This window comes from Filobasidium floriforme (assembly GCF_021052385.1).
Source record: "Filobasidium floriforme strain CBS 6241 chromosome Unknown HD553scaffold_22, whole genome shotgun sequence".
NCBI classification, from domain to species: Eukaryota; Fungi; Basidiomycota; class Tremellomycetes; order Filobasidiales; family Filobasidiaceae; genus Filobasidium; species Filobasidium floriforme.
In genome coordinates this window covers 128,258-153,431 of record NW_025763643.1, presented here as the reverse complement: position 1 = coordinate 153,431, position 25,174 = coordinate 128,258, and the positions used below count along the sequence as shown (strand labels likewise).

General features: G+C 52.9%; 8 protein-coding genes across 8 annotated transcripts; 6 read left to right on the top strand and 2 right to left on the bottom strand.

Moving 5' to 3' along the window:
• Nucleotides 1-962: 962 nt before the first annotated feature.
• HD553DRAFT_118970 (putative glycoprotein) lies at nt 963-3,245 on the top strand. The gene is made up of 5 exons (XM_046176481.1): nt 963-1,389; nt 1,571-1,711; nt 1,836-1,944; nt 2,043-2,205; nt 2,282-3,245. The coding sequence occupies exons 1-5, from the start codon at nt 1,213-1,215 to the stop codon at nt 2,931-2,933; spliced, it is 1,242 nt and encodes a 413-aa protein (XP_046033839.1). The 5' UTR covers nt 963-1,212; the 3' UTR covers nt 2,934-3,245.
• A 1,497-nt stretch (nt 3,246-4,742) lies between these two features.
• HD553DRAFT_276559 (carbonic anhydrase) lies at nt 4,743-5,847 on the top strand (the record flags this gene model as incomplete). Its single annotated transcript, XM_046177964.1, has 6 exons — nt 4,743-4,902; nt 4,984-5,139; nt 5,225-5,304; nt 5,397-5,537; nt 5,640-5,701; nt 5,787-5,847. The coding sequence occupies 6 exons, from the start codon at nt 4,743-4,745 to the stop codon at nt 5,845-5,847; spliced, it is 660 nt and encodes a 219-aa protein (XP_046033838.1).
• A 136-nt stretch (nt 5,848-5,983) lies between these two features.
• Nucleotides 5,984-9,546, bottom strand: HD553DRAFT_118899 (uncharacterized protein). Its single transcript, XM_046176480.1, has 11 exons — nt 9,272-9,546; nt 9,187-9,216; nt 8,441-9,088; nt 8,300-8,354; nt 8,034-8,225; nt 7,564-7,955; nt 7,426-7,502; nt 7,231-7,366; nt 6,736-7,162; nt 6,390-6,672; nt 5,984-6,321 (listed from the first exon to the last, which is right to left on the bottom strand). Exons 1-11 carry the CDS (start codon nt 9,346-9,348, stop codon nt 6,161-6,163), a joined length of 2,478 nt encoding a protein of 825 aa, XP_046033837.1. The 5' UTR covers nt 9,349-9,546; the 3' UTR covers nt 5,984-6,160.
• Nucleotides 9,547-9,601: 55 nt separating this feature from the next.
• HD553DRAFT_118870 (HotDog domain-containing protein) lies at nt 9,602-10,819 on the top strand. The gene is made up of 4 exons (XM_046176479.1): nt 9,602-9,856; nt 9,959-10,170; nt 10,254-10,435; nt 10,539-10,819. Exons 1-4 carry the CDS (start codon nt 9,733-9,735, stop codon nt 10,693-10,695), a joined length of 675 nt encoding a protein of 224 aa, XP_046033836.1. The 5' UTR covers nt 9,602-9,732; the 3' UTR covers nt 10,696-10,819.
• Nucleotides 10,820-11,072: 253 nt separating this feature from the next.
• On the top strand, nt 11,073-15,176 carry HD553DRAFT_118855 (uncharacterized protein). Its single transcript, XM_046176478.1, has 9 exons — nt 11,073-11,298; nt 11,364-12,221; nt 12,291-12,912; nt 12,977-13,074; nt 13,145-13,378; nt 13,449-13,625; nt 13,700-13,954; nt 14,015-14,146; nt 14,212-15,176. The coding sequence occupies exons 1-9, from the start codon at nt 11,263-11,265 to the stop codon at nt 15,025-15,027; spliced, it is 3,228 nt and encodes a 1,075-aa protein (XP_046033835.1). The 5' UTR covers nt 11,073-11,262; the 3' UTR covers nt 15,028-15,176.
• Nucleotides 15,177-15,328: 152 nt separating this feature from the next.
• Nucleotides 15,329-18,648, top strand: HD553DRAFT_317359 (DWNN domain-containing protein). The gene is made up of 7 exons (XM_046180750.1): nt 15,329-15,952; nt 16,052-16,332; nt 16,410-16,516; nt 16,838-17,031; nt 17,112-17,743; nt 17,818-18,090; nt 18,162-18,648. Exons 1-7 carry the CDS (start codon nt 15,784-15,786, stop codon nt 18,522-18,524), a joined length of 2,019 nt encoding a protein of 672 aa, XP_046033834.1. The 5' UTR covers nt 15,329-15,783; the 3' UTR covers nt 18,525-18,648.
• Nucleotides 18,649-18,770: 122 nt separating this feature from the next.
• Nucleotides 18,771-22,048, top strand: HD553DRAFT_362045 (putative Adenosylmethionine-8-amino-7-oxononanoate transaminase; the record flags this gene model as incomplete). Its single annotated transcript, XM_046183985.1, has 10 exons — nt 18,771-18,913; nt 18,982-18,992; nt 19,060-19,208; nt 19,283-19,394; nt 19,468-20,046; nt 20,123-20,283; nt 20,359-20,662; nt 20,724-21,264; nt 21,321-21,785; nt 21,846-22,048. Coding segments are annotated over exons 1-10 (2,571 nt in total), but the record flags the coding sequence as incomplete, so codon positions are not given.
• Nucleotides 22,049-22,144: 96 nt separating this feature from the next.
• HD553DRAFT_326085 (uncharacterized protein) lies at nt 22,145-23,621 on the bottom strand (the record flags this gene model as incomplete). The annotated part of the gene is made up of 3 exons (XM_046181672.1): nt 22,145-23,220; nt 23,286-23,408; nt 23,465-23,621. 3 exons carry the CDS (start codon nt 23,619-23,621, stop codon nt 22,145-22,147), a joined length of 1,356 nt encoding a protein of 451 aa, XP_046033832.1.
• Nucleotides 23,622-25,174: the final 1,553 nt, after the last annotated feature.

Sequence of the window (25,174 nt, the reverse complement as noted above, 5' to 3'; positions counted from 1 at the left end):
TTACGAGCCTATGAGCCTACGAAATTGATTGATGAGACGTGACGCGCGCACATACATCAGGGTACCAGGGTCAGATCACAGAAAAGTATGATATGTGATGGTGATGGGTGATAAGCGCGTCGATGGCGCAAGAACTTTGGTTTCTGGTTTCAATGCTCCGCCACTGATCACTGAGGTACGGGGCGAATCGAGGACCGAGGTCTTACGGTACGTGTAACGTGGAGGTAGATATACGATCATATTTAGCATCTCGATCGAGTACGAATCACATTATTGAACATCCTCCGTGCGGTGCAGAGGCGATTTGTACGACACGTGATACGCTATACACTCGATGGTACGACGTACGATGGACGATGGGCGTTATCGAGATGCTCAGATCAGGAGATCAAGAAAAAGCCAGTTGTTCCAGTAGCTAGTAGCTAGCATAGCTAGTAGCTCGTAGTAAAAGCAGTGGCTAGTGGCTGTGCTTCAAGTATGGATTTCCGATCGCAGTCATCAAACACCAAAAACACGTCCCTTCTCGCAGCAGACGGATCCTTTTCCTTTCGGTCTTCGGTCTCAAACAAACACACTTCCCCCGCGTCGCACCTCGTTCCTCCACCTTGCCCCCCTCGCTCTTCCCTTGTTGTGATGATGCAACCCACTCATCCCCTTGAAACGCGACGACGCGGAGATGGGGGTGCCCTCCCGGGCTCTGCTCCCCCTCAGGCTGTGTGCCACGTTCCTCGAATTCCTCGTTCCACGTTACCGCGCGCGCGTCTCTCCTGCCTTGCTACGCCGTGGTCCTTGCTGTGCCGGCGTGATCGCAGTGCGGAGTCTAATTTCGGGCCGTTGATGTGCTATTTTTGGGACATGGACAGGTGTGTTTTCATTCAGCGAACAGGAGGAGAGGGAGGAGAGGGAGGAGAGGGGAGAGGCGAAACAACAAATCAGAGCAGAGCAAGGGGAGGGAGGGGCCGGAGGGGGACGTGTTATAACAACCCACGACACAGCCAGGACGAGGTCATTCATCAACAACTTCGACACTCTCTCTTCATCTCCCATCGATCGCCTCTTCTCTCTCCTCTCTATTCTACTCGACTCGACTCTACATATTACAAGCTACGAACTACCATCTACCGTCCTCTACGTGACCTCGACCTCCTTCAAACGACACCTCTACACATCAAACCTACACACGAAAAAGCAAGAAAAACAACTCTTTTCAAGATGTTCATGCCTACCCTTGCCACCCTCGCCGCCTTCACCCCCCTCTTGACCCGGGTCAACGGACAGGTCACCGCGACCGGTCCTAACGGTCCTACCAACCCGTCCGCTCCTTCTTTCGCCCAGGTCGGAAGCAAGGTCGACCAGACGAGCATGAGCAGGTTGATCAGTCTTAACAGCGTGAGTGTCGAGGAGGCGTGGAGGTCTTGTTGTTTCCCGCGACGAGACGAGGCTGACGGGCGAGGTTTTCTTTTTGTTTCTCAATCACCATGCATCCTGTCCTTTCCTTTGATCCTGCCTCCTCTTCTTCCCCTCTCCACCTCTTGATCATCATCTATCCCACCTGGCTCGACTCCCGCAGGTCAACGACTTCTGCGTCTTCGGTCCTCCTACCAACGACAACGAGCCCATCGGGAACATCGAGGAAAAGGTCGTCGCCTACTGTTCGCAGCCCAGGAACGGGGCCAGGATCATCCCTGACGGAGCCTTGAAGTCTGCTCACGTGAGTTTCGGAGCTTGCGGGTTGTCTTTCTTCCCTTCCGGCGGTTTTTTCTCTTGTTCTCGTTTGCGATAACAAGGATCTGATTCATTTTCCGTCTCTTTTGTCTCGCTCTTGGGAATTGTAGTACGTCAAGACCCCCCTGTACGTCCAGATCTCGGGAACTTGGGATGGTACCGCCGTCGACATTGCCGCCGGTGACTACGGTGGCGAGTTGGACCCTCACGGTGCTACCGGTTAGTCTCTCTCCCTCTCTCCCGCTTGCTTTCCTTTTGTCTTTGCCGTAAATACGGGACTGATGTTGTTGTTGTCATTATCGGTTATCGGTGTGCAGGCGAGGGTAACCCCGTCGGAGGAAACGTCACGTCCAACGTCAGCGGTTCCGACGTCTTTTACGAAGAGTGGATGATGTACGTCTCTTCGGACGCGTTCTGTCTGAGGATCTGTACCGCCGACGACCCCAAGAACAACATTACCGCTGCTTTGCAGTGTGAGCAGTGAGTGCCGGTCTGTCTCGGAAGGCATGTTGAGGAAGAACGCCTAGCTGATCCATTCGATGGATGACGTCTACAGCGAGCTCGACGTGATGGGTTGCAACTTCGTCATGGCCATCCCTTACAACCTCCCCGAGACTTTCGACGAGTGCGAGGGTGATGCCGCCGCTCCTCCCGGTCTTTACCCCCAGCCTGACGGATCGACCTCGACCTTCCGTCAACGATACACCGGAACCTGGACCCAAGACGCTACCACCACCGGAATCTTCACCGTCGGAAGGACCGTCACCCCCGAGGCTCCTTTCACCTACCCCGCCACTTCGTCCTGTACCACTTACTCGAGCGTTTCCAACGGGATCAACACCGCCAACTATGCCGTCAACACCATCATCTCTGAGGGTGTCATTATCGGATCGTCCAACCCCAACCCTTCGGCCGCGACCGGTTCTGGATCGTTGGCCATGTCCGGTTCGTCCGCCATGACCACCGGTGCCTCGTCCGCCGCCACCTCGGGTGCTTCCGCTTCGGGCTCGATGTCCCGATCGGGTGCCATGATGACCACCGCCAGGACCACCGGTGCCACTAGGGAGACGAGCGCTGGTGCCGCCTCTGCTTCGACCTCGGGTGGAAGCTCGGCCGCCATCAGGGGAAGCTCGATCGATGGCAACGTCTTGGCCGTCGCTGGAATGACCGTCGCCGGTGCCATCGCCGGAATGGCCTTGTTGCTTTAAGCTCCCAAGCTTTGATGCAATAATGCCTGGACCTGGGACTTTACCACGACGACTACGACTACTACGATTGTTTCTTCCCTATTTTGGACTCGGACACGATAGATACGAGATGGACGCTGTTCTTTCTTTTTCACACGATTCTTTCTCGTACTTTATCATCTTTTCACTCTCATCAAGCATCACAAACATCACTGCGATCATCTGCGATGAGACAGCTGCTAGGACTACGATTCGTTATCAGTATGACCTCGTTCCGGTCTTGGTCTTGTAGCCGATGACGGATCACGATCAATCGTATCGATCGGAACGGTTTCTCTGGGTTGGTAACTTGTCGTATTGATATCGCATTCACGCTCGTTATTTCCCTCGTCTAATGTTCCGTGCTGGTGAGATGTGGCAACGTGTCCTCCAGCGCGATGATGATAGGACCGGACCCCGCAAAGATTGATTGGCTCTCAAATCATCGCATAGGTCACACTAGTTCTGATCACACCTCTCAGCTTTACTACCAGGAGGTGGTTGCCAATGCCCACAAGGTCCTTACCGCGAAATTACATCCAGGTTGCGAGCCATCATTGATGCTAGTCCCCAATTAAAGGCAAAAGGATTCAAGTATCCGCACCCTGGAACGTCCTTGTCGCTATTGCACTTTATATCTTGTCCCTCAATTCCTAACCTAACACTTTATGTGGGATACTTGCGCTATCGATGGAACACTCTCCCAATTCCGCCTTTGATCTATGGGACTCGCCTCTCGATCCGTTGGTGTCCTCGCAATGCTACTCTCATACCACATCGTTCAGGACCGTAGAAGCTCATATGCATGAGTCGGATAGGAAGAAGTTGCGGGAGGGAGGGATGGCTCGAGGTCGGGCTTAGCCGTAGCTTTCCCAAACCTCTACGGATCGTCCCGAGTGAAGGATGCAGTAGTTGTCAAAGTTTTCGTTGTCGCCTTGGCATCGGTCTCAATGGTAGCAGAAGGAGGGAGGACCTCGTCATCATCTTCGGTCTTGACCAAGGGTAGAGGGTGCTTGAGGTATTGCCAAACACCATATTTGAGACCCAACCATTTTACGGTCTGGTCGGTAAAAATCCCTTTGAGCTACCAGATTGAAACAGGTGAATGAGCGAGGAAACAGGTAAGTGACAGGGGGGACACCAGCTTACAAATTACTATCATGCTTCCAGATGTTTGGTCTTCATCTCTATGTTTGACTTCAGTGACTTCACAAAGGCCGCAGTATTGGTCACGACAACGAAGCCATGGTTGTTCGAATCCGAAACATCCTTTACATCCGCTTCGATCCACCTCTGAAACTTAACCTTGCAAGCGCGCGCTACCGAGACATCCTTTGATGGCAACAGCGATAAGGGTGGATCGTTTTAAGATTGACCTCGACTCGGGTGGATTTCTGCTATCGATGGGATCTTCGGTCCCCCGATCGATACTCTGTTGCCGCTGTTGCTATGGTTTGGCGCACTTTGTCGCTGTCGCTGTAATAGTGATCATTGATGGCGAAAGGAGTCTCATCAGGTGGATCTGTTGCCGGACTGACGACAAGAAGGTGGGGGATGGATCGGCAGAGATAGCGACAACGACGACAAGTAACAGAGCAACGAGACCAACAGTCTTGTCGAGTTGACAGCTACAAGTCCGTCTGAAGCTCTGAAGGGATGCTGTATATAAAGCATTTCAATCTTGGACGCAATATCTCAACACCCCTTCGAAGAATTGCACCGTTCCATTCACAACCACCTCGTTGCAAGCCCACACAAATTCACTAGCTTCAACGAAAACAAAACTTCATCATGCCCATTCCTACTGCTCCTATCACCCAGCTTCCGGTCAACAAGCTCGACAAGCATATCGCCAAGAACGCCGCTTGGGCCACCGATTTCGAGGCCGACCAACGGGGTCTTCTCGAAAAGCTCGCTAAGGGGCAACAACCGCAACTTCTATGGTTTGGCTGTAGGTCGTCAGGGATTTTTAATGAGGCTCCGACTCTGTAAAGCTTACTGGTTTGCGACTTGTCGGCGCTGTTGGTTGTAGGCTCGGATAGTCGGGTACCCGAATCGATCGTCCTCGACAGCAAGACCCCCGGGGAGATCTTCGTTCATAGGAACATCGCCAATACCTTCAGCGGCGCCGATGATTCTTGCCATTCGGTGCTTGAATACGGTGTTGGGCATCTGGATATCAAGCACGGTACGTGCGGCATACTCTAGCCAGTATCTATCTACTATTCGCTGACGCTCTTTGCTTTTGTCGCGTTGCGCGGTGAAACTTGTAGTGGTCGTTGTTGGACATACCGCTTGCGGGGGTTGCGCCGCGGCTTTCAAAAGTGACCCGCCGACTTCCAAGATCGAGAAGGTAAAACCTTTTACCTCTTCCTTCTCCCGCCTGCCTTCAAAATCTTGCCGAGAACCTGATTTGGTTCCAATATTATCCCTCGATTGTCACAGTCCTCCAACCCTGACTCGCCCTTGATCAACTTCCTTCAACCTCTTATCAAGCTGCGACACTCCCTCCCCGATCGATCCACCTTGGACGACTTGATCGTCGCTAATGTCAAGCGAGGTGTCGACGAGATCTGTCAGACCGAGGTGAGTCTTTGCGCTCTCCTAGGTTCTCCTGCTCATCTTGTACAGAAAGACGAGGTGATCTGATTCTGAGACTACATGTTCGGTTACTTGCCTGTCGAGTAGGTCATCAAGAAGAACTGGAAGGCCACTGAAGACTCCGACGAGCTTCCCGTTCAGGTACATGGGTAAGCCGAACCTTTCCCCCCTTAACACCACCGTCGGTGCTCGCATTTGCTGATTAGATTGGAAACAATAATATGTTATCGGTAGCTGGATGTATAACCTCTCGACCGGCCGTCTCCAGGACCTCGGCATGACCCGCTCGGCTTAATTTTTAGGTTAGGCTGGCTTGTACCGCCTCGTCGATTGCGGGTACAGCTCGACAAGGGTTCCGCTGAGATTCTGCATTGCGTCTGGGACTCATGAAAAAAGGGTTGAGGCGATGTCTGAGGTTACTTGTACGAGTGCAGTCTGTGCTGGATGTGATTCCGATATACGATATGATCTATGCGCTATAGCACGATTCGTCAGTCCCGGTCTTGCCAATTAGACGATGCTTCGTAGAGGATTTTGCACAGACGTGCACATTCGTGGCCAATAGCTTCCGCCATCACAAGTGAAACAGGCCCAGGAGACCCGGTCGGTCAAGCGTTAAACATCATGTTCCAGTCGTCAACAAAGAATTCCATCAAGAAGGGATCGAGTAAAGAAGGCTGTCCGTCCGGTCCCTCGAACCAGGCGCCTTCGAGCCACGCTGGCGGCGCTTCGTTGTTCCGTTTGACCTCGACAGCGACTTCGGCAAAGTCTATATGGCAGAGCATATGTCAGTATGATTCGCGTCCCCACACGCGTGTGCCTAAGCCTCGAACTTACTCGTATCGAGGAGTTCCAAACGAGAGCCATCCGGGTTTCGCAAGCAAGATACGAGCCGCTTCATCAAAGCATCCATCACCTTTCGTTCCCTGGCCGACACGGCGTCATCTTTGCCCGCATCGAGGTCTGCCTGTAGTCGCCGACAACAGCCCTGGATGTACTCGAGCGACTCCCTCTGTAGTTCCGGATCAATGTCTTCTTTCAGTTCCGAGCTGAGGAGGAGCGAGATCCCCAGTACAGTGACCGAGTTGAACTCTGCCCATGCGCCTCCATACATCATCGTCTAGAACGGAAGATGTAACCTCAGTTGCAAGCGAATTTGTTATAACGATCCAGTCTCACTGACCTGCTCGACTTCAGTGAAAGACGCCAACCACGCATTCCGCAGACGAAGATCACGGATGGCAGTATCCACACATCTTCTCCAGCAGATACGATATGGTCCCTCAGCCTCGGAGAATCGTCTCGAGTTCAACATGAAAGGCCGATGCAGCAGGATTCGGATAAAGTAAACCGAGCCGATGATGACCTGACGATAGACCTTCAGCCGGGGGTATCTGCTCTCGGTAGCATAGTTTAGATGCACCGGATTGACTGAAAAGATGTTTGGAAGGTTGTTGAGGTATTCGTTCAGTTCGTCGTCGATAGCGAACAAAGCTCGGAAGGCGGCGTCCTTCTGCCGAGCGAAGCCTTCTGGTGATAATTCCGTCGGAGAAACCGGGGCGTCTAGATCCTGGAAATCCTGAAACAGCTCGGAGACGCGAGTCATGAGGCTATACAGTGGCATGGCATCGGGTAAGCTAAACTAAAGAAGCAGTTTCTTAGGGTAGTGTACACTTACGGCGTGAGTTCGTTCCGCGCCAGCAAATATTGTCGCACGTCCCAGGGAAACTGCTCCAGGTCTTTCGGAGTCGGCATCAGGGTCGAAAAGCGACTTATCATCAGAGGCCGACCCAAGACCAAAGCCCATTCTCGATCTGGCAGAAGGGGGTGCATGAGTGACTAGCTGTAGCGGGGACCTCTGAACACCACTTGCCGTCATGAAGGCAGTGGGACCATAGTATCCTCCGCTCGGCAATTTCTGCGTCAGAGAGCCCGAAACTCGCCCCATCCCTATCGTCCAAGCTATTTGTTAAACTTTTCGCTAGTCAGATACATGTCCAGCGGTGCTCACCGATGTAAACCCTGGTCGATGGCATTCCTCATCATCCCCCCGGAAATCACCCAGGTAGCCTGTGTGTTTCTAGCCATATCCGTATACCTGACCACCACCGTCCTCGCCCAAAGCATCTGAGTTGCGTTGGGGACATGGCTCTGGCAATACCCAATGACCTGATTGGCCGCCCAGAACAGCTTTGCCGAACGCGCGTGGTCGTCCGAGGAAAGAAGAGAGGGGGTGATGGATCCACAGGCAAGCACGGCGAAGAGGAGAGCGAGGGAGGGCATCCGGTTCTTGGAAGCGTCATGGGGATGTAAGGATAGCCTGTCGATGCAATTATCGACGTCCAGGAGGTCCCGCCAGTCCGGAGGAAAGACGTGAGGAGGTAACGGATATCTCGTCCAGTCCTTTTAAGCGGAACGGAACAGGGTTTAAAATACAGATTCAGCCATCTCTTTCCGATATGTTTGCGTAGCAGTACCCACCCAATAAGAAAAGTAAGAAGCTATCAACACTTCACAGTCCTTGACCGTAGGTAGAACCTTGAAGATGTCCCAGATCTCGTACTGCCTGAAATGATCCAGACCCAACAGCTTGTCCAACGACGAGCTGGGCAGGTCTTCTCTGAAAAAGGTATAATCTTCGGAGACGGATTCTGGACCGGTCGAGCCCCTTTTCTACGGCAATTCGAAAGCGCAATGTAGAGTCAGATTTTGGTATAGCGGAGTCTTCGGGTTCGGAAGATACGTACATCGTTGAGTAAAGGAGCTTTGGTGAGTGCGCCAAGCGCAGAAGCCCCGTTGTAACTGAAAAGCGGGAATGCAGAGGATCGTCAAATTTAACGCCGTGTCCTAAGCATCTTGACGACTCAGAATCTGAGATTGAAACTGACCCATTTTCTGCAAGGTATTCTTCTGCATCCCTCTGAATTTGATGCCTACTTCCATTTCCGTTTGCCGTGTTGTCAAAATCGTTTCTTCGCGTGGTATCCACCATCGTCGAGGTTGATGTCGACGCGACCATCGAGCCTCCCATCCCGTTTGATAATTGACCGCTGCGCATTGCATTCTGCGTTGCGCCTGATCCTGGTCTTAGTCCAGCTCCCGATCCTGATGCTTCTCCCGGTCCTGGCGCGGCAAAACCCGTTCTCATCCTCTCTACCTCCCTGATCCCTGACCCTGATGCAGACTCCATCATTCCCAAACGAGTCTTCAGCTCGATATACAGCCTGACGTCCGCCGACTGTTCCAGTCTATCCAGCTCCAGTAAGATCGATCCATCGGCCGAGGTGGTATTGCTGTACCCATCGGTCTTGGCAGACCACCTGGCCTTGATATCCGTCAAACTAGAGCTCGGGGTCCTCAAGGGGATATAAGGTCGTTCTCTCTCTAGCCTCTCCAACCGGGTGCTTGCGGTTGGTGTAGTGGAGGACGAGGCTATTGTATGGCCCTGACTTTGAGTCGGGGAGTGAAGAGGTGGAGGAGGTATACATCGTTCGGGGATTCCTCTGACCCGACAATGTTTGCAAGGGAATTGTCGACTAGACGCACAATCGATTGCGTGATGTTAGCGCTCGATGCTCGACATCGTCGTAGTTCTGCTTTATGAGCCAAAATTATACGATCAGATAGCACTCACTCGCATTTCTGTTTTCTACGATAGCATTCGCTACCTAGACAAGCTCAAAATCAATCACTGCACCTCCGAGTCGGCAGCTATAAACTTGCAGTTTAGAGATTCTCTCGGTCGTTTCCTAGCCTGCCTTCGGGCTGCTTCGAGGGGGTCTTCCTCGGGTTCCATACGGGGAGCGAACAGGTGGAAGAGCTCTACCTCAGAACGCCACAGTTGGATAGTTTGGTCAAATTCGAGAAAAAGAGGATTTCGACAAGGATTGTCTGTACGAGCAGACTTTCGGACTTGACGGCCGAGACCGAAGCAAGCTTTGGCGAGGTTCGCGATGAAGACCCGTCGACCATCGTATTTCTAGGCCACTTTATCACCCTGATTTGGGCGACATAGAACGTCTCTTCAGCCTTTCATAAGCTTTTCCTGACGCCGATATAGATATCCTTGCGTCAACGACATTTCCCGCAATCGCAAACCGACGCAAACCTGGATCAACCAGCCGCAACCCAGCACACAGCACGCAGGCTTGGATCACAGATCAGCTTGACAGAGCACAGAATGACCACTTCAGATGCATTGCAGACTGCCGACCAGCTCGAGCAGGAGCTACAATCTCTCGAACTGGTCAAAGAATTGCGGGGAAAGGTCGACCCGTCCGACTTGCAGGGATGGTATGAAACACGTAAGTTCTGATAGCAATCCCAACTTTCGTCTCTTCACAAGGTCTTCCGAATTAGCTAATTTTCTAGGACCCGGTTGTTGCTGCTATGCATCTCAAATACAGGTCCAGCGAGTCGATCACTGAGTCCTCACTCGCTCATGGTCACAACCCTCCGTTCACCGTCCTTGATCGCCATACCTCCCCTTGCGTTCGCCCGTTGTGACGAATCCGCTGCCGTCTTGATCTACCATCTAGGAGAATCCCTGTGTGGGCATGAAGGAATCATCCATGGAGGGATCATTGCGACGATACTAGACGATTCGTTGGCTAGGAATGTGAGTCCGAGGAGATCTGTACGTGATTGAGGTTCAAAGACCTAGTTGACTGATCCCAAGAATTTGCGTTTACTATAACTCAGGCTTTCCTGAGCTTACCCTCAAAGACAGGAGTGACCGCTTCGTTGAACATATCGTACTTGAAGCCGACTAAGACGAATCAGTTCATCGTCGTACGCACTCAGCTGGAATCTATACAGGGCAGGAAAGCTATCGTCAATGGGCAGATAGAAGATCTTGCCGGGAATGTTCTCGCTAAAGCTACGTGAGTTTCCTTTCTTTCAACATTTCACTTCCACTTATGCCCTCCTGACTGATGTATATCCTCGTTTTTGTTCACCGGATATGACAATGATGCTGAAACTCAGCGGCCTGTTCATCGAACCGAGAAACGCTCAGGTATTGAGCGATAGCCGATTACTGGCGATCTGGGGAGAACGACCGTCAATATCGACCAACGACACAACAGAGACCACAGACAGCGCTGGTGGAGATACAGACGGGAAGATAGACCCGGTCGTTTAAGAAGCGAGAAAACACCATGCAAAGTCTAGGGGAGCGAGAACGCGAGAACCCCTCATCTCTTGATCGACTCTGCCGCTCAAAGGGCTGCGTTCTCGTAACCTGAAGATCGGGGCGCCAATATTTCATGACCAGTCTACGTAGCGAGACCCCAGACGAGCAGCTCGTTGCCTTCACATAACAAGCGATGTAGGATTCAGCCCGCAGCCCGAATGTATAGCATATAGCATGTATAGACGGATCGCAGAGTATGCGATGCCCCCACATCTCGCTCGAATCCGACGAGTCACGTGATCCAAAGTCTCTACTGTCGAGATTTCAAGGAGATCGACCTCGACCTTTCCTCATAAGGCCACACAACGGGTATCTTGAAGCTGTATACTCGACTCGAACTACGCAGACACATACTGGAGATCAGGCCCACAGCGACAATTCGAAAACTAGGGTCATTCATCTGGTCTTGATTGCGATAGTCAGAAGTGGAAGCCAGAGACATATATCTGGCTATAAATCTCGAAATTTCATCCAGCTCAACACGAAACCTATAGGCAGAACGAAGCAGCTCCGTCAATGGTTCGCTCGTATTCTAGGCATGGGCCCACTCAGGTAAGTGATGCTCTCGAACTCTGCTAGCCATCCGTACTGTCGCTTACATCTGGTCGCAATTCTAGGTCTTTGGCCTGATTACCTCGCCTGCAGCGACATCTTATACCGCGACATCGTCAACAGATTCAAATACTTACGCTTTTGTACCAGCCTGGGAGGATGTCAACGTATTCGACGTAAGAAAGGGGGAAAAAGTTGGGGAATGGCACGTACCTGGAGGAAGAGAAGAAGTCGTCAAGATCTGCGCGGCCCCTCGAAGATCCTCGTCAAACGTTGGTGACGGGAACGAAGAGGAACAAGACCAGGAAGAGGAGGATGAGAAGATCTTCGCTGTGGCCTACGCCGATGGAGCTATCAGGATCTGGTCTTCGACTTTCCCTAGTACCACCTCATCCGAAGGTTACCCTAACCAGGCTTTCGAGCTCGTCACCTTTAACGGTCACAAGAAATCACCTACAGCCTTGACGTTCTCTTCGTCCGGCCAACTCCTCTTCTCCGGTGGGGTCGAGGGGGAGATCGTCGTCTGGGACGTCTTGGGCGAAGTCGGCTTGTTCCGTTTGAAGGGTCATCGAGGTGGAGTCTCTGGGCTCAAGTACCTCCCTCATCCGGATTCGACGAACACGGGCGCGGGAGTGGAGGCGAAGAAGGGGTTCCTTCTGAGTACCTCCAAGGACGGGATGATGAAGCTCTGGGACCTTGACAGTCGACATTGTCTGGAGACCGTCGTTGTCGGGCGAGGAGAGGTGGCCTCGCTGGATGTACAGAGACGGATCGAGTCGGACGGGTTTGAGGAATTGAGCGAGGACGTTGGGCCGAAGGGAAGGTGGACGGTCTTGACGGGTAGTATGAGCGGGGAGGTCAAGGTTTGGGAGGTCGGGTACGATGATCTACGGAAAGGTATCAGGGAGAACGAGGATGGGAACGTGAGTTTGGAGCGTTGTGCCTCTGCTGGGTGGTCTCAATTCTGACACCGATACCTTCCCTCTCTGCAGCTCAACCGCCTGATCCACTCGATCGGCCCGCTTCCGCTACCCAACTCTTCAAGCAATACCCACCCAATCCAGAGCATCTACTTCCACCCCAACTCTCGTATCCCACTCATCTACGTACAAACCAGCGACAAGACCGTTCAAGTCGTAAGGATGCGAAGCGAGGAAGATATGGAAGCTCGACGAGCTCGTAAAAGGAGACGTGAGCGGGAAAAGGCCAAGGACAAGAAGAAGGGTGGAGAGGATGACGAGATGTTGGCCGACGAGATCAAGGTCGAGGATGGGGACTCGACCGCAGGGACCTGGTTGGAGCGGATAACCGACTATTGCATCGTCCGCGCCAAAGCCAAGATCAGGTCGTTCTCCCTTGTCGAATCCGAAACCTCGGGGACGCTCCAGATCTTGTTACAGCTGAATAACAATTCGCTGGAGACCTGGACTGTCCCCGCTCCACCTGTCGAGAGCGCTTCCGGGTCGGTGATGAAGAAGCTCAAGGCGTTGGCAGGTACGAATGGGGTGATCGAGCCAGCGAGGAAGTATTCGGTGGAGCATTCCGGACATCGGGCGGATGTCAGGACGTTGTGTGTCAGTTCGGACGATCAGGTGGTAGCTAGTGCTAGTAACGGTGAGTGCGAACGCTGTGTGCGTGGTATAACCTTGCTGATACAATGTATGGATATGCATGACAGGTCAACTGAAGTTGTGGAATCTGAAGACGGGTATTTGTATCCGTACGATGGATTGCGGATATGCGATCTGCTCCGTCTTCTTGCCCGGGGATCGACATGTTAGTCATGGTCTGCGCAAGCCTGTTCGCCGAGATACCTTATTTACATTTAAACCGCTTCATTGTACAGGTCGTCGTAGGGACAAAAGGAGGGACGCTAGAGCTCTTCGATCTACCTTCAGCTACACTCTTGCAATCGGTCCAAGCTCATTCAGGACCGATCTGGGGGATCGACGTCCGACCGGACAAGGGGGGGCTCGTCACCGGAAGTGCCGACAAGGACGTCAAGTTCTGGGACATTCGGACGCGCGAGGTCGCCGGCGAGGGAAGCAAGATCTTGACGCGATTGGGAGAGGAACGAGTTGTAAGTCTTCGCCTGTGGTCCAGAGCTCATATGATAGAGGAAGCCGAGCTCATCCAGCGCTCCGATACAGATCAAAACGAAGCAATTATCACTGGTTCACACCAAGACGCTCAAGATGACCGACGACGTCTTGGCCGTCAAGTATAGCCCGGATAACAAGCTGCTCGCTGTCAGTCTATTGGATTCGACGGTCAAGGTCTTTTTCCAGGATTCCCTCAAGTTCTTCTTGAGCTTGTACGGTCACAAGGTGCGTCGCATCTGCAGATAGACCCATACATTGGAAAGGGAAAGGGCTAACCGCCACACGTTCTCTGTCTCTAGCTTCCGGTACTGTCAATGGACATTTCGCAAGATTCCAAGCTGATCATCACTTCGTCGGCCGACAAGAACATCAAGATCTGGGGTCTCGACTTTGGTGACTGTCACAAGTCGATCTTTGCACACGAGGAGTCCATCATGAGCGTCGGTTTCGAAAAGGGCATGGGCCACGACGGGTTCGGAAGCACCGGTCGGGGTAGCCATTTGTTTTGGAGTATCGGCAAGGACGGGCTAGTCAAGTACTGGGATGGAGACAAGGTGCGTTCGAACAACGTGATACTGGATGAGCTATTTGACTGAATCCTGTTCGATTTGCAGTTCGACCTTATTCAAACGCTACGAGGACATCATTCGGAGATTTGGTCTTTGGCGCTGAGTCATTTCGGCGACTTTGTCGTGACGGGAGGTGGCGATCGGGGGATCCGAGTATGGGAGCGGACAGAGGACCCGGTGAGTAACAAGCCGACCAAAAGGTCTTCAGGATCATCAGGCTGACTGATTTGCTATCGCTACAGCTCTTCTTGGAGGAAGAACGTGAACGAGAGATGGAACAGACGTACGAGAGCAACCTGCTCTCCACCCTGAACCGCGAAGATCGTGCTGTTGGGAGCGGAGCTGGAGGTGCAGATGGGGAGAACGAGCAAGATCCCGATGCTGGCGGCGCAGACCAGGCGGGAACGGAAGCTGATGCTGTCAAGAAGCAGACCGCGGAATCGCTGATGGCAGGGGAAAAGATCTTGGAAGCTCTCGAGCTGTGCGAGGCGGACGCTCAGACGTGGAGGGATTACCAGGAGTCGTTGGCGAAGGCGCCTGCGGGGGTGAGAGAGGGTTTGTTGCCTCCCCAGAAGAACCCGAGGATGACGGCTTTGGCTCGGGAAGGAGATCCTGAAGACGGGATCTCTGGGGCCGAGTATGTACGAAGGGTCGTCGAGGGTCTCAAAGGTCCCGGCTTGGAGGACGCTCTCCTGGTCTTGCCGTTCGACCGCGTGAGAACGCTCGTTGGGTGTCTAGACCAGTGGATACAGGGCAAAGTCTCCATCCCGCTCGCGAGCAGGATCCTATTCTTCCTGCTCCGGACACATCACCACCAGATAGTCTCGACGCGTCATCTTCGGACCACGCTCGTCTCGCTCCGCGTCAACCTTCGGGACGCCTTGAAGCACGAGCGGGACATTTTGGGTTACAACTTGGCTGGTCTAAAATACGTCAAGCGGTTGGACGATGCCGAGAGGATCGCTGGCGTGTTGGAAGGCGAGATGGACGAGAAGGTCGTCAAGGCGCGGATCGAGGAGGGTATCAAGAAGCGAAAGAGGGTCGGGGTTGTGGCATGATGATGATCGATTCGTTGCATTGTAACAGTATTCGTGCATATAGGTACATACATTTGCTCTGGTGTATCTCTCAATGATCTTAACGATCTTACGGTTAGCTCTTGGCTTACACGGTCGTGTGCCCACAAGCGATGATTCTCCCATTACGGGCATGTTTCTGGCTGTATTCCCGGTTCATGACGCGTGAGAAAGCGATTTCTTTCGGGTCGCGGGCTTTGCCACAACGGTTGGCACCTCGAAGATCCTTTCTTCATCCATATCGACCTCTTCCTCTGCCATCGACCGATCCGTAAACTGGTACAAAGCCACATCAACCGCCTCATTTCCTAACCTGCTCTTCTCTCCTCGCATTCGAGACAGAGAGATCGCCTAGCAGAACACCAAGTCAAGGACCGCTTGTCTAGCACGGCTCCACACCGACGAACTTGCCTTTGTTCTGACCTTTATACGCATAACATCGCATTTGACGACGATACCTTCTACCCTTTGTGGTTCATATCGTTGGTATTTTGGTTACCAAAAGAGCCGAAAGACCAAAGCCAGGGAAAAGAAAGAGACACGAGATCGTAGAGAGAGAGAGACGGCTCATATCGCCAACTCAATTGCCGAGTTTGAACCGTACCTCGTCACCCTCCGCCTTTACCTTGTTGTTACAGCCGTTATTGCCTATCGACCGGAATTCTAGGCGATACTATCTTATCCACCACTCAGACAGACCGAGCCAGTACGTAGGAAACGCCATAATCCGGAGCAACCATGTCCACCATCTTCTTCAAGTTCCCCCACCAGTCCACGGAATCCCGGTTGACTTTTGATGGAACGCATATTTCGGTATTCGATGTCAAGAAGGAGGTCATGCTCCAGACCAAACTCGGGAGCGGGCGGGATTTTGATCTCAGCGTGACGGACGCTAGTAGTAAAGAAGGTCAGTCCACTACCCAGCTATTGCTGTGGGGGTATGCCGTCCGAACACTTAGGCTTACGTCTTGTTTTTCTTCCCGATCGATACTCGCTGGGGAAACAGTTCTTACCGACGACCATCACCAGATCCCCCGTTCGACCTCGGTCATCATCCGTCGGATCGCCCCCAACCCCAAACTCAAGAACGGGGGTACCGCCGCACGGTATATCGCAGGGACGTCCGCTTCTGTCGGTGGGCGGGACGATCTCGTCGACCGGAGGGTGGAGGCTAGTTCGAGGGAGGAGCTCATGAATAAACGAGGTTTAGGAGGGTTGAGCCGAGGGGGTGGGATGATGGGTAAGGGGAATATGACGGCTAGGTTTGATAAGAAGGAGGAAGAGGATGTAGGTGTTTTTCCCGTCTTATCGTCTTCGCACTTGAATACACCTATGAAGATCTCTAACTGACATCTCGTTAGCAGGGCTCTGCTGCACCGGCTCCACCAGCGACAGAGGAAGAAGCTAGATTGGCGGCGTTCTTCAACGAGACGAGCAACGAGTGGGAACAGACCCACGAGGCGTTATCACAGTTAGTCTTTTGCTCTCCTTTGATCGTGTTCTTTCTTTTCTTCACCATGTTGTATCGGTTGGGGTTGTTGCGGGATGGAGATGTTTCTTATCGTTATACAATCGAGATGGGATGGTTCGACGTCGGTACTGGTGCCTCGTTGGGCTTAGTATAAATAAGCTCCGACAAGGCTACTATCTGCGTCTCTTACCACAAGATTCGCCGTTCAAGCCGACCATATTGGTACTTGTCCGTTTATCAATCTACATGCGCTGACACCACCTATCATCTTCACATTGCACTTGAATCGTTTCACTACTGGATCACTTGTCGCGCGCACAGCCAAACTCGAGTGCACGGCTCGGCGCGAGGCTCTTTCCGACCCCGAGGTGGTGGGCCCGGACATGCCGCTCCTCCTGCCAACTGGTCCGGTCAAGGTCCTCCTCCGGGGATGTCGAGTAGCAACTGGCATTACCTACAGAACCCGGACAAGGAGCCTCCTCCAGGATATATCTGTTTCAGGTGTGGTCAAAAGGGTGAGTCCCGGTCGTGTCGATCGGACATTCTTCTAGCGACGTTGTTGACGACTCTGTGATGGTTTCGTGTATTTATGCAGGTCACTGGATCCAAGCTTGCCCGACGAACGAGAACCCGGAGTTCGAAGGCAAGCCCCGTTTCAAGCGGACGACGGGTATCCCGAAATCCTTCCTCAAGACCGTAGAGAAACCCGCCGACGGGGCGGATTCCGACGATCCCAACTTGGGAGGAGCTTCGGTCATGATCACCGGCGATGGATCTTTCGTCACCGTCCAGCCCGACCGACAGACGTGGAGAAAGACGACAAAACCTAAACCGCTTACCGCTGGGGAACTGCTCAACTTGACCTCTGATGGATCTTCTGGAGGAGGAGGACTGGCGCTCCCGCCTCATCTGACCTGTCCGGTCTGTACAAGGTTGTTACATACGCCTAGCAGGACGCCTTGTTGCAAATCGTTGTATTGCGAAGAATGCATCCATAACCACCTGCTGGACAACGATTTCGTCTGTCCTTCGTGTGAGAGCAAGATCTCCAGTTTGAAGGGCGTCAAGGTGGATGAAGAGGTCAAGAAGCAGGTCGACGAGTTTGTCGATGTCGAGGTCGAAAGGAGGAAACAGGAACGGAAGGCCGCGGGCGACGATGGGGAGGGGGAGGGGAGCGAGGACGAGGTGAAAGCGGAAGTAAAGGGTGAGGAGGCAGATGAAAACAAGGTTAGTTACAATCCTGGCGTTGACAAGCTTAGATTGAAAGTCCGCTAAATTTTCGATCTGCTGAATTTACATAGTCTGCTAAAGCAAAGTCGGAAGAACCCGGTGTCAAGCCCGGTACGCCGAATCCCGAGATCAAGGACGAGGTCAAGCTCGAAGAAAAGCCCGCCGAAGGTGCCACCGGAACTCAAGATCAGTCGGCCCAGATGGCCGGCTTCAATAACAATAACAACGGCATGAACAACAACGGCAACAACATGGATCCGGCGATGATGATGAACATGATGAACATGATGGGGATGATGGGAGGGATGAACCCGATGATGGCATTGCAAGCTCAAGCAGCTCAGGTAAGCGCGCATATTCACTTGCCTTGGCGATTCGTCTGGCTGACGTCGATAGTATCGTTTGTTCTCGGCAGATCATGATGAACTTGCAAAATCCTCAACTACTTCATCCCGTTCGGCTGCAACTGCAGGTCCAGCTCAATATGATTCAACAGCAGATGAGTCAGATGAGCATGATGGGCATGGGAATGGGCATGGGCATGCCGATGAACGGGATGAACATGAACATGAACGGGATGATGGGATCACCGATGGGTCAGCTGAACCAGGGACAACAGGGATTCAACCAGCAGCAACAACAACAGCGTCAGCAGATGCCACATATGCAACAGCAACAAATTCAGCAACAACAAATACAGCAGACCGGAGGTCCGGCGGGGGTGAAGCGCAAGTCGGAAGGTCAAGGTGGTCCGGCAGCGAAACAGGCTCGACAATGAGGCGATCTCGCTGGTGCCCGAGTGTTTCCCCGTGCCACATAGTATAGTATCAATTACATCCCAGTTGTATCAATCCCACCATTAGCATAGCAACACCTTCATATATCCATACATTCGACGTTGCCCTTCTGACTCGGTAGGACGAGCGATCTCGATCACGTGATGGCTTTCCGAGGTAGCATCGGATATCGGAACTTGCCGAAAGTTGGGGACCCGATTCATCATCTTGACATTCATTCCCCAAGACATACTAACCGTATACAACTATTGATCTGAACATCGTGAAGTACAATAGGCCGTCAAGCATCGAATCGTCGCAGATCTTCCGAACGCCAGGCAAGAAATGCCGCTGTTATACCCCAAGCTCAGGGTGACCCAGGTCTTTGGTGGTCAGTGCAGCTCGGCTGGAAACCATGACCGTCGGTGCTGAACCTCTCTTATGAGCGACTATTAACAGCCAACACCGATGTGAGTTTCATCCCTAATAATAAGCAGGGGTTCCGCCGGATCGCTGATCAATCATCCGTTATGACAGGTCGGGAAGACGCTGCTTACCACCTCGCTACTCCGGTCGACAGCCAAGCTCTATAAGAAGCAAGATCAGGCTAGCGGGTCCGAGGGAAACAAGAAGGTCTGGTATCTGAAACCCATCAGTACCGGTCCGGAAGAGGAGAGCGATGTCTCGTGAGCTCGATTTCGTCTCGACATCACTGTGTACCGCATAGATCAACGCTCATCGATGCTCGATGTGGTCACAGGTACGTGGAGAGGAACGCTACGGATCATCTGGATAGGGTCCGGACAGCCAATCTGTATCAGTACCGAGAACCCGTTAGCCCACACCTGGCCAGACAATTGGCACCCGACCTCGTCAGTCACATAACCATAATTACTCGTTCGTCATGTCTGCTGACATTGAGACGTTCCCCGGGACATACCGCAGGCCTACCCAAAGACCAACGATCACCTCCTCACTAAGATCCGTCAATACGTCGAATCCTGCAGCACGAACGGCTCCGGATCCATCTACCTCGAGACCGCCGGAGGTGTCCACTCTCCCTCCCTACACGCGCCTTTGACTCAGATCGACTCTCTTCGTCCTCTTCGACTACCTACCCTGCTCGTCGCTTCCCCTCACCTAGGAGGAATCAGCACGACCCTGTCCGCTTACGAGTCGCTCGTCGCGAGGGGTTATACGATCGAGGGCGTCTTGGGGCTCAAAGATGATTATTATAGGAATCACGAGTTTTTGAAGGATTATTTCCTGGAACGCGGGATCGACTTTTGGGGCTTTGAGATGCCGCACAAGAAGGAGGGGTTGTCTATGGAGGAGGACGTGAGGCTGTTGAAGCGGTGGTATGACAAGATCGAGGATGGGTCGTTGGAAGAAAGGGGAGGAGATTCTATGGCCGATGTGGTTAGGCGTTTGGAAGAACGGCATGAAGCGAGGATCACCGAGCTGGAGAGTATGCCTGGACGGACTCAGAAGAGCATCTGGTGGCCTTTCACCCAGCACGGCCTGGTCAGTACTAAAGACACCCATCCGTGTACTCTCGGCAATAAGCTATACTAATCCTGGCGTGATCTTTGGTCAAAAGGTGAACAAGGAATCGGACGTCATGGTCATCGATTCAGCTAAAGGCGACACGTTTGACGCGTACTACAAGCCGGGGGAATTATCGGCGAGCAGTACAACCCAGGATGGAGAGGGTCAAAGCATGTTGAAGCCTCTGTTCGATGGCAGTGCGAGCTGGTTCACGTGAGTTATAGGAATGCTCTTGTCTTTTCTGATACACCTCCGCTGAAACTTTACGTCTCCGTACGACTCGAACAGACAAGCGCACACTCACGCTCATCCTCGTCTGACCATGGCCGCTGCTGAAGCGGCAGGGAGGTATGGACACGTCCTCTTCCCCTCTGGTACCCACGCGCCCGCCTTGGAGCTAGCAGAAAAGCTTCTCGATACGGTAGGAAAGGGCTGGGCGGAGAGGGTCTTCTATTCGGACAACGGCAGCACGGGGATGGAAGTCGCCTTGAAAATGGCGCTGAGGTCGAGTGGAAGGCGGTATGGCTGGGAGGGTGTCGTTGGGGAGAACGTGGGAGTAATCGGGCTGAAGGGCGGATATCATGGTGATACGGTATGTCCCGAAAGGAATTCTCCGCGGGGCTGCCAATAGGTACTGATGCATGGTCGCGCAGATTGGGTCGATGGACGCTTCGGATCAAGGGATCTACAATACCGCCGTTGACTGGTACAAAGGTCGTGGATACTGGTTCTCCCCGCCAGAAGTCAAGATCCAGCAAGGCAAAGTCGTCGTCAACTCTACCGGCAACAAACGCGATTGGCCTGCTCATCCTATGAAGGACAGTTTCACGCCAACCGAAAAGGCTGCAACGGCGCCGCTCTGGTCGGTCGAATTTGGCTCGTTACCGGAAGTTTACGATGTCGAGTCTCGTCTGGCTTCGCCTCTTGCGGAGTATTACCGGTCGCACATCAGATCGACGTTGGAAAGGATTATGAAGCAGGTTGACCCTACCACAGGAGAGAGAAGACGTCTGGGCGCTCTAGTGCTCGAGCCCATGTGTCTAGGAGCAGGCGGTATGGTTTTCGTCGATCCGCTCTTCCAGCGATGTCTCATGGATGTCGTTCGAGCGAGCGAGGATCTGTTCATTGAGGGCTCCGTGAAGGGTGACGTAGATGGATCCGACTGGAAAGGTCTGCCTGTCATCTTCGATGAGGGTGAGTAGCGTCGAGCTGTAAATAGCAGCGAAATTCTGACATTTCGCTTCCAACAGTTTTCTCTGGTCTACGTCGGCTGTCCTACCTGTCAGCCTCGGAAGTTTTGGGTGCCTCGCCAGATATCGCAGTCTACGCCAAGATCTTGTCAGGAGGTCTTCTGCCGCTCTCCACCACACTGGCGTCGGGTTCCATATTCAAGGCTTTCCTACATCCGACGAAAAAGGTCGAAGCTCTTCTTCACGGGCACAGCTATACCGCAAACCCCATCGCTTGCAACGTTTCTTTGACTGCTCTCAAGATGGTCGAGGAACAGCAAGTGGCTTCCGAGAAAGGCGAGGGTGCCTGGAAAGAGGCCAAGGCGTCTTGGCTGAGCGAGTCGAGCAAGCTCAACGAGATGTGGAGTTTCTGGGACAAGGACTTTATCGACCGAGTCAGCAAGTCTGATCGGGTTCAGGGTGTGATGACGATGGGAACGGTCGTTGCTATCGAATTGAAAGAAGAGGCGCAGGACGGATTTGGCGGTACGTCACCCTCGGGTACGGGCCTCAATTCCCGCACACTGACAAGGCCTCTTATCTTAGGCTACGCATCATCGCTCGCCCTGGACTTCCTCACCTCGCTGCGCCAGGGTTCGCCGATCTCGGGATCATCAGAAGAATCATCAACTTTCGCACCGTTCCATATGCATTCGCGTCCACTCGGCAATGTCGTCTATGTGATGACCAGCCTATGGACAGACAGACAGGTCGTCAAGGGGATCGAGGAGGCCATCGAAGCCAAGCTCGCCAGCGGATGGTGAGGGGTTGACGATTGGATATCCAGAACAATGTATCTATACAAAGGCATACACAAGCATAGACAAGCACGATAATGCATGACCTTAGGCTCCGACGGCAGCAACCTCAGGCGTAGGCTCCTTCATCTCGACATCAGCATTCGGCTTGGCTTCCGTCTCCTTGATTTCTTTCTTCCCCTCTCCCTTCTTTTCGTTATCTTCCTGGTCGTCCTCGTCCTCGTCGTCATCCTCACTGTCGCTCTCTTCGTCAAACCAAGCCGGGTCGAACTCATTCTCACGAGCCCACTCTTCAAACATACGAATCTTTTCGTCAAACAAGGCCTGAAGCTTCTCGACGGCCATGTCGACCTCCTCGGGAAGGATGCCGATCACCCAGCAGTGCAGACCAATCTCTTCCCCGACCGCACCCGTCCTCTTGGGAGGCTCGTTCAGCAAGTCAGACTTGAACCCCGGGAGAGGAACAGAGGGAGGAGCCTCAGCATCGACAGCTGCGGCAGCGACAACTGTATCCCCTTTGTTCTTGCCATCGACTTCCATAGCTTTGACCTCTTCGGCTTCAGGCGCTTCAGCGACCGCGCCCAGACCGGCTCGGTTCTGAGGAGGACTGATGTTCTGACCAAGTGGCATCATGTGGGTTGATTTTTCGGCATCGGCCTTTTCACCCTTGCCCATCGTAGGAGACTTGGTCGGCGGGGTGACCGGTCCAGAGTTTCCGGCAGTCACCTTGAGCCTCATGTCGGGAGCGTTGGGAAGCAGACGGCCGTTGGGGTTCTCGTCCGGCTTCGGGGTGGGCGGCAAGGGCATGTTCGATGCGTCCGGCGAAGGCGGAGCGTTGGTGCCCAACGGTTGCTTGGGGGGTTCGATCTTGTTCTGGACGGCGAGAAGGGCGTCCTCGAGCCTTTTGAGCTCGGGCGAGTTGTCGGACATGGCTCCGCTCAGCCCAGCGAGCCCGAATGGAGCGGGCTTTCGGTGAATGGAGCGTTTCATCGTCCTGATCAAGACCGCTGCTCCAGTCTCGCGCTCGATCCAGGTGATCGGCTGCAAACCCTCTCCCGTGCCCAGAAGGGCGGTTCGCCAGTTGATCAGAGGGTACGACTTGATCGGGATGAGAAGATGCGCTTCGTATCGCTGAACTACCTCTCCGAGACTGTCAAACTGGACTGTATCGTTGATGGACCGTCAACCTGCCGTCACATGGCCTTCGAGATCATGGATGCGGACTTACTTGCTTCAGGCCGACGACGGGTGATTGGAACTTGCTGAGGCTTGGGAACGTTAGATGGATGAAACAAGTCCTCGAAAGCCTTGTCCGGTACAGGTGGTTTGTCGGCTCCATCCTTTTTGTCATCTGCAATACCACTTGACGTGAGATCGAGCGTGACAACAACAGCTAAGGGAACTCACCCTTGAGGTCCACCTCGTCAACCTTGATGCCGTCTGCTTTGTTCATCTCGACCTTGACCTCAGCGGGCCCCTCAACTCCGGTCCCTTCCTTCTTTTCCGCGCTCAGAGTTTTGATGGGAGTCATCGGTTCAATCTTTTCGGGGACGGCGATAGGCATGTCGAGCGAGGTAGATCTGAGGGGTGTCTTTTCGGGTCAACGTTGTGGATATGCTTCCGTTCTTGAACAGCACTTACATTGAGTGGTCGTATCCATGGCGGTGCAGGAAGAATGAGCAGGACTCCGACTCTATATACGGTATATCAGCTGCATAGCCCCTGAGATACCTCCTTTGTCCGCTTGGGAGGCGTCAGGTTCACCCTTACGGAGACGCGTTTCATGGCGCGCGCGCTGTTTCGGATCTCTGTAACGGCGTTGCGCTTGTGGCGGAGTTGGTGTTACAGGACAAGTCTTCCCTATACTACAGAGCCGGTAACAAGGACTTTCATGCCCCGGTCATTCGATTGGCAAGGCAGACTTTGCGATTACAGAGCTGGAATGAGGTCTTGCGAAGGCGTTACTTCGCCTGAGACAGAAAGATGATGGGTGCAGGCTGCTGTGGAGGATTGTGGGGTAAAACCAGATGAATTCAGATAGGACGTAAAGATGTTGGATGTGAGAGCAGTATCATTTGCTGATGGGACTAAGACGTTGGCTCAGGTCGCTCAATACCTGACATAGCCTCACCGAAATGATCCGTCATTCTTGGACATCATTTCCGATGCAATTCTTCTGTGGTATTCCCAGAACAAGGAAAATCACTTACCTGAATTTCCGCCGGCGAGATCGCGAGACAGATAGCTTACCGAAACATCGGGTGTAAGCATGACATCATACGGTTTACCGTTATTACAGTCAGGAGAAACAATGTACCTACAGTCATGTGAGTTCTTTGTGCCTGTATCGTGCCTGGGCATTTCTCTGGTTCTTCATGCGGCGATACCGGGCAAAACACATGCAACAGAACCCGGATGAATAGTGTGGGAAGAATGCCAAGCACACTTGCGTGAGTACGAATGGTTGCAATGCCTGTGCTTTTCTCTGATTCTTCATGCGGCCATTTCATAGAATTACAACACAGAACAATGCATGTACATCGAGATTAGGAAGAGACGGTCTAGGCCACTCCAATCAGCAAGGTCCAACCCATTCGTGGTCGTCAACAAGTATGCAAACTAATGGCCCAGCTGTTCGACCAATAGACGAAGATACCACCTGAGCATACGTCCTGTCACCAAATGTACGATCTACAATGCAAGGAAGCCCGAGCGTAGGGTTGTCGCATAGCTAGGCATACTATTACCTCCTCCGTGAGATAGGGCAAACTGTGTATTGTTTCCACAGACTGTGTTACGGTGTGTATATCATTCATTGTTGCTTGCACCGTCGCAGTTACCGGTAACAATTCGTGAACTATAGACACGTTAATGTCATCATCCCTATCAATCAAACAGTTGAACTGATCACAATCCAGGGCATCTGACCGGTCGTTGTCATCTGAGAAAATCCAAGGTCCTCAAGTATCTATGCCTCGCACTTGTTGGGTGTTCCGATGTTATGTCTCGGTTACGTCTTGAGGATCTTAAGTACTCATACATCGCAACAAGTAAGATTATCCTTCAAGCTGGCAATCTAAGGGATAGCATCCAGATCCCCAAGCTGCCTTCGGATAT

Excerpts from the sequence above, each read along its gene's own strand:
- HD553DRAFT_118970 (XM_046176481.1), top strand. The coding sequence starts at position 1,213 with ATGTTCATGCCTACCCTTGCCACCCTCGCCGCCTTCACCCCCCTCTTG. Across the intron at positions 1,390-1,570 it reads GGTTGATCAGTCTTAACAGC|GTCAACGACTTCTGCGTCTT; the intron begins GTGAGTGTCGAG and ends CGACTCCCGCAG. Across the intron at positions 1,712-1,835 it reads GAGCCTTGAAGTCTGCTCAC|TACGTCAAGACCCCCCTGTA; the intron begins GTGAGTTTCGGA and ends TGGGAATTGTAG.
- HD553DRAFT_118899 (XM_046176480.1), bottom strand. The coding sequence starts at position 9,348 with ATGGAACCCGAGGAAGACCCCCTCGAAGCAGCCCGAAGGCAGGCTAGG. Across the intron at positions 9,089-9,186 it reads CGTAGAAAACAGAAATGCGA|TCGACAATTCCCTTGCAAAC; the intron begins GTGAGTGCTATC and ends TTGTGCGTCTAG. Across the intron at positions 6,673-6,735 it reads CTTTCACTGAAGTCGAGCAG|ACGATGATGTATGGAGGCGC; the intron begins GTCAGTGAGACT and ends CTTCCGTTCTAG.
- HD553DRAFT_118870 (XM_046176479.1), top strand. The coding sequence starts at position 9,733 with ATGACCACTTCAGATGCATTGCAGACTGCCGACCAGCTCGAGCAGGAG. Across the intron at positions 9,857-9,958 it reads GCAGGGATGGTATGAAACAC|GTCCAGCGAGTCGATCACTG; the intron begins GTAAGTTCTGAT and ends TCTCAAATACAG. Across the intron at positions 10,171-10,253 it reads ACGATTCGTTGGCTAGGAAT|GCTTTCCTGAGCTTACCCTC; the intron begins GTGAGTCCGAGG and ends ACTATAACTCAG.
- HD553DRAFT_118855 (XM_046176478.1), top strand. The coding sequence starts at position 11,263 with ATGGTTCGCTCGTATTCTAGGCATGGGCCCACTCAG. Across the intron at positions 12,222-12,290 it reads GGGAGAACGAGGATGGGAAC|CTCAACCGCCTGATCCACTC; the intron begins GTGAGTTTGGAG and ends CCCTCTCTGCAG. Across the intron at positions 12,913-12,976 it reads GGTAGCTAGTGCTAGTAACG|GTCAACTGAAGTTGTGGAAT; the intron begins GTGAGTGCGAAC and ends TATGCATGACAG.
- HD553DRAFT_317359 (XM_046180750.1), top strand. The coding sequence starts at position 15,784 with ATGTCCACCATCTTCTTCAAGTTCCCCCACCAGTCCACGGAATCCCGG. Across the intron at positions 16,333-16,409 it reads ATAAGAAGGAGGAAGAGGAT|GGCTCTGCTGCACCGGCTCC; the intron begins GTAGGTGTTTTT and ends TCTCGTTAGCAG. Across the intron at positions 18,091-18,161 it reads TGCAAGCTCAAGCAGCTCAG|ATCATGATGAACTTGCAAAA; the intron begins GTAAGCGCGCAT and ends TGTTCTCGGCAG.